Below are 6,000 nucleotides of genomic sequence, written 5' to 3' on the forward strand. Positions count from 1 at the left end.
TCCGATTGAACTTTGCGACTCTTTCGCCACCACAGCCCATGAAACTATGCTATATGCATGATCCCTCAGTTACATTTCTTCTGACTGCTAGCTCCCTGGATCTGCATCCTTGTCTTACACAAACTGCAAGAAGTATCTCCAAGTCCCATCATGTCTCATTAGTCTTTTAAATATCTCCTTTATCGCCAATAATGTTTCGCCATCACTAGCTGTACCATTCCTACTTTGGTCACGCCCAACTCTTCACATATAAGTATGGATACGAGGCCATGAAGATCTGCCAGAATACTGGACGGAAGAAAGTTGCCTGGTGCACAAAGGAAACAAAAACAAACTCTAATCCTCGAAATTAAATGCTTTCCAGACCTTCTCTCAGTTCAATTATACTTCCGATCCAGGGCCATTTAACTAAACACAGTTTAAAGTTGTAATAATCATCCTCGAGCTCAAAATGACCCTTGAAATCCAGACTGGTTGATGTTCTGCCCAGCTCTCAACTACTTCCCACTACTCAATGCATCTTACTTCTCTTAAAACAACAAACTGTCTCACCAGCAACACCTACAACCTCACACACTAAAAGTCCTACTCAGGGGCATCTTCCATATGCTCACCCAGAGAACAACACAGCTACATTGGGAATCAACATAATCGCTAAACCAGACTTTCTACATTGACTGACATCGATGCGTGCGAGACAGACACACACACTACATTGCTGCCAACATTCACGTTTCCCTAACATCTACATAAACACTCCCCAACGCTCATGTAATCGTAATCAACCTTTCTAACTGCCCCGTGTTATCGGTCGATACCGCGGACCTCCCGCCCCCCCCCCCCCCCCCCAGCCCCCCCAGCCCCCCCCCCCCCCCCAGCCCCCCCAAGCTCCCTTGTGGGTCTTTTCTGTGTGTTCTACACATTGAGCGTTTCTCACATATGAATCACAGAGGCAGTGGACGCCCTTATCTAGTTCTGTGGCACATCATCTGACTGTCGTCTTCGCTTCTACTCTCTGGTTCTCAAGCTTCACAGACCAATATGTGAATAGCTCACCCTGACCAGCTGTGCTATTTTGCTTTCTAGGGCTTGTGGTCGTGATTTTATACCTGGATCAATAGAACCACAGATCCCAGAATGCAAAGAAAAAAATCCAGACTGGGTGAACTAGTCACATGTGGACCTGCCAAATTGGATAGCTCTGTTAGTTTCCTGCTAATAAACACACTTGGGTCACTGTTGTGTGATGTACTGTCACGACTACATTCCAAACCCAACATCGTTCCAAATCTCACTACATGCTCCCAAACTCCATTATATTATAGTTTCTTAAATAACCCAAGTCAATTATGTACATAGCTCACAATATAGCCCACAAGTCTACCTCTGTGCATACCCAGGGGCACCAGCACACAATTCGAACAGCTCTCTTCCAACCCTTGTTCTCACCTCCCTAGCCCTCCCGTCACCGCCCGGGCTCCCGTTCAGCAAGGGGGTGCGCTCGCTCTCTTCGTTTTCCCGTGCGGCCTCCGCCTCTCTCCGTAGCTCTTCTCGCCTCCGCCGTTCTTCCTCTGCCTCCCCGCGCCCAGACCAGGACACCTTCTTGGCCACGTTAGCCATGGCAGGCGCTGGGAGATCCGCTGGCGGGACTGCGGTCTGGGCTCCGAAGCTTGGTACAGCAGGCTCCGCCGTGGAGACTGTCTCGGCGCTGCCGGCTGATCAGCTGCTTCCTGTTTTCCCAGGTGACTTGGTTGGAGAAGTGATCAGCCGACTGACAGCCGCACAGGCTGATGGGAGTCGGAGTCCGGGCGGATCCTGCAGACTGCTTAAAGTGAGAGTTCCGGGTAGGTACTGCCTCCGTCATCTTGGAACGGTATTGAATTGTTATTTTTACTGTATGTTTGTCATTATTTACAGATACTATAGCGCGGACGTGGGCCAAACGCACTCCACACACGCGCGCCAGATTGCATTGCGCAAGGTAAACTTCATTGATGTAGGGACATTCAGTGATTTTCACAGAAGCAGAGAAAAGTGGGAGATTTAAAACAAAAACAAAATCGGGAGAATGTATTTCTCCCCCGGACTTTTACTGGAAGTGAGGCAATTCAGGCGGGAGATAGCCAAAATAAAGCGATTATGGCTTTAAAAAAAATCGAGTCTCCCGCACAAATCGGGTCTGCTCACTGGCATGTATGAAAGGATGTCGAGCTTACGCCTGGGCACCATCCTGGTTCCCCAATTACACAAGCATTGGCATAGCCAATAGGTCTCGCTTTTGGGACCTTATAAGTGTTTAGCCATGCATCAGTTGATGTTGTTGCACCAAGGATATTGTGCTGCATAGCTAAATACTTATAAGGTCCCAAAGGCGAGACCTATTGACTATGCCAATGCTTGTTTCTTTTACAAAGGTGTGCCCTGAGGCAACAGCAAGATTTAACAACTGTGTTAAATATAGATTCAGGACGTGCACAATCCACCTCAAGACTTGTCTTAGATCAAGCCTAAAACAAAAGTAGGAGTCATTAGAGCTGGTCCACGAGATGAAACAAAACCTCTGCATTAAGTGTTCTCCAATGTGACTCTTACTTCACTTTTTAAGTGTGTGTGTGTGCGAGAAATTGTGTGTGTGTGTGTGAGAAATTGTGTGTGTGAGAAAGTGTGTGTGTGAGAGTGTGTGTGTGAGAAAGAGTGTGAGAGAGTGTGAAAGAGTGAGAGAGTGTGAAAGTGTGTGTGTGAGTGAAAAAGTGTGTGTGAGAGAGAGTGTGAAAAAGAATGCGTGCGAGAAGTGTGCGTGCAAGAATGTGCGTGCGAGAATGTGTGTATGTGAGCGTGTGAGAAAGTGTGCTTGTGCAAGAAAGTGCGTGAGAAAGCATGCGAGAGAGAGCGTGCGAAAGTGCATGGGAGAGAGTGCGTGTGAGAGAGACTGAGACAGAGTATGAGAGAGCGTGTGTGTGAGAGAGAGAGTGAGTGAGAGAGTGAGTGTGAGAGAGTGTGAATGTGAGTGTGAGTGAGTGTGCCCCCAATATCATGTTTCAATATAGGACACAGGTAATTCAGCCATTGGCCCAATAATATACATTCTAGATTAACCAGGAAGAAAAGCACATTTTAGGTCTACAATAGATAAAAAGTGAAAGCATGCGAGCTTTAATGGCAGAAGATACATTCAGTTCCTAGGAAACCTCATAAGGCTGCTTTCCACTGGAAGCAGACCTGTCCCAGTGCAAAGAATCGCGCTCCAAGCCTATCCCTTACAGCGTTGAGTAACAGGGTGCAGTGAAGGAAACGTTCAAGGCTAGCTGGTGTCCATACGTAACTGGAGGGGCATGCTTTAAAAATACACATTTCTCTTGTCTGTCTGCTAAAACGTTTGTTTTCTAATCTTTAATTAATGTAATAATGGCTAGAAGAGAGAAGCCGGAGTAAGGTTCTCTAGGTTTATAGTCTAGAAACTTGCCTACACTCAGCAGTCTTTTCCGCCTGACTCCAGAATGAAGCTGTCGCTCTGTCCTTACACAATGGCAACCCCTGGCTTGCTATCTCCATCTGATGCCCATGTGTCCAGCGGTTGAAATAACACCCTGCACCGCCCTGTGTGTGCTGGAGCAGACCGCTCTTATCACAGCAGGACACCCTGCACAGTACAAGCAGGGCACGCAGGGAAACTCTGGAGTAGGGATCACATGCCCTTCTTCAGCACATAGCAGAAAACATTTATAGGGCTTTTCTGTAACCACCTCTTATATTATTAACCCAGGTGGTTTGGGAAGTGTATGGGACTTCATTTCAGTAAAGGCGAGCAAGCCTTACTGTTTTTTGGAGGTAGGACTACAGCATACTAACTCTTCATACATATAAAGAAGTACCTGGCGAGCTTCAAACCTTACAAATGCTGTGCTCTGCTATGATTAGGATACCAAAGTCATGAATGCAGGACTCTTGAGTGGAAACAGACACACGCAGAGGAATATCTCATATAGCAAGTAATCCAGTAAAACAACAAATTACAATGAAAGGAATGGCAAACATCATAATATAAATATTTACAGGCTTACATCAAAAGAAAGAGATTCTGAGATGTGGCATGAAGAGCTGCTGGAGCAGGGTTTTCTGTTTAAACCCGAACATCAGCTTATGATTTTGTATGTCATAATTAAAATTACTTAAGAATAATTACTAGATATTAATTTTGTTGAGTTTCTGACTAATCAACATTACTAATGAAAGAATTACACATGGGACTGCAGTTGCATGGCTTAATTAATAAGTGAACTAAGTTGGTGAGCGGATTAATTTAATACGTGTGGCTAAAGTGTTATTTGTTATGTGTTTGCGCTTTGAAATAATACGCTTTAATGCTTCTTTAGGTTGCAGATGGCTAGATAATTACATACACATAAGGGTTTTAATGGGAATTAACACTGTATAATCATTACGATATAGTAACGTTGTTTTGTGTTTCTTTTAATTAAGATTGTCCATTTTGGCCTATTGGAAAATGGCCGATATTTACAGCCTGCATTTGGGTAGATGAAATACGAAGAGAGGCCTCGCTGAATATGGTTGAACATGACCTCGGCCTCTGTCTGTATTAAAAGTTTCTGTGAGGACAGCAGCTCTGGGCTCGCCGCCAGCTATCCTTGGAAGAGAACAGTAGCCACAATGAACATTTTGATAATCTTGCAGTGGCTTCACTATAATTCCGGAGAAGATCATCCATGAATGTTGCAGTTTTAGTTTGTGCTTCCTTCTTCCGTGTTTTTATTTTTGTGATATTCGAGAGCGGAGGTTTTTCTAAATGTTGCGAGCCAACATCCTTTCCTGCTCGCTCTGCTCAACGGACGTTTGGAGTTTGTTTGTAGCTTTTAATGTGTAAGTTTTAGTATAAATATTGTTAGACCAGAGAGGGTCTAAGGCCACTTCTTCCCGAACTTATGCTCGAGAGGATCGATGCTGATTGAGAGGACGGCGACTCGGGAGACTTTACTGAGAGACCTGTCCTGACCTAATTACGACATTTAGCTAGAATCGGTAACTATGAGAATAATGATTTTGCTATTGGATGTCTTTCATTTGAATTAATTTAGATAAATAACCTTTGTTTGAATTCCAGTGTCGGGTGGTTATTTCTTTGTCATTTATTGAGATCTCAAATGTGTTCTTATTGTTTAAATCTTGACTCAAGACAAATCAATTAGGTCGCATTGACCTCAGTTTAGATGCAGATTGATTTAGGAGTTCTCTCGTATATTCAGTGTGGATAGAGTAATAGAATAAATGTTGGTGTGATGGGCTCTAGCGTATGATGAGTGTATGTGCGTATGACTGTGAAATTACTCTGTCCATGGAAGTAGGGAGAATTTATATACTCTGATCTGCAGCAGAGCCAGTACATTAAGAGCCACTGAGCGGCAGAATCATTTTTGACGCAAGTGGGACAGTAGCAGCGTCTACAAACAGCATGCCAGCCTACATTTCACCTTTGAAACATGGCAGATGAAGAGCTGTTCGTCAGTGTCTTGAGACGTTCACTCAGCTAACCCTCTCCCCCTTCCGAGTCAGACGTCTAATCTTGGCACGTCATTAATGGAATACTATAGAGGCCTTTTACCTATAAGGGCATTTAAGTGCACAAAGTCAACCTACTCCAATTCTACGTACACGTTTTAAAAATAAATATACAATCCAACTAGCAGCAAAAAAACACAGTTGACTGACTAAGCTCCATGAATATGTATTGTATTGAATGTTTCCTTTTACTGTTTTACCATATATTTTATTTTTATTTATTTTTTGTTCTTTGGGGGGGGGGGTGTTGTAGTGTATTTAACTTATTATTACACATTGTCAGAGGCACGCTCATGTCTGTGTTTACTTATGCCTTGTGTACCTTTTCTGTAATGGATCGGTGGTCGGGGACTCAAAGTTGACTTCTCTCAGCTGCAATTGGGTTCCCGAGCTGAGCGGTCTGTCCAGGTCGTGGGCAATCTTCGA

General features: G+C 44.1%; 1 protein-coding gene across 1 annotated transcript in view; it reads right to left on the reverse strand.

Moving 5' to 3' along the window:
* Positions 1-1,773, reverse strand: part of CLCN7 (Cl-/H+ antiporter 7) — a 236,207-nt gene extending 234,434 nt beyond the window's left edge. The window contains exon 1 of the mRNA XM_085628470.1: positions 1,450-1,773. Coding sequence (XP_085484596.1) covers positions 1,450-1,620 — 171 coding nt within the window. The 5' untranslated portion in view covers positions 1,621-1,773. The remainder of the gene's footprint in view (positions 1-1,449) is intronic.
* Between the last annotated feature and the right edge of the window lie 4,227 nt (positions 1,774-6,000).

This window comes from Triturus cristatus, chromosome 10, assembly GCF_964204655.1.
Source record: "Triturus cristatus chromosome 10, aTriCri1.1, whole genome shotgun sequence".
Classification (NCBI taxonomy): Eukaryota; Metazoa; Chordata; class Amphibia; order Caudata; family Salamandridae; genus Triturus; species Triturus cristatus.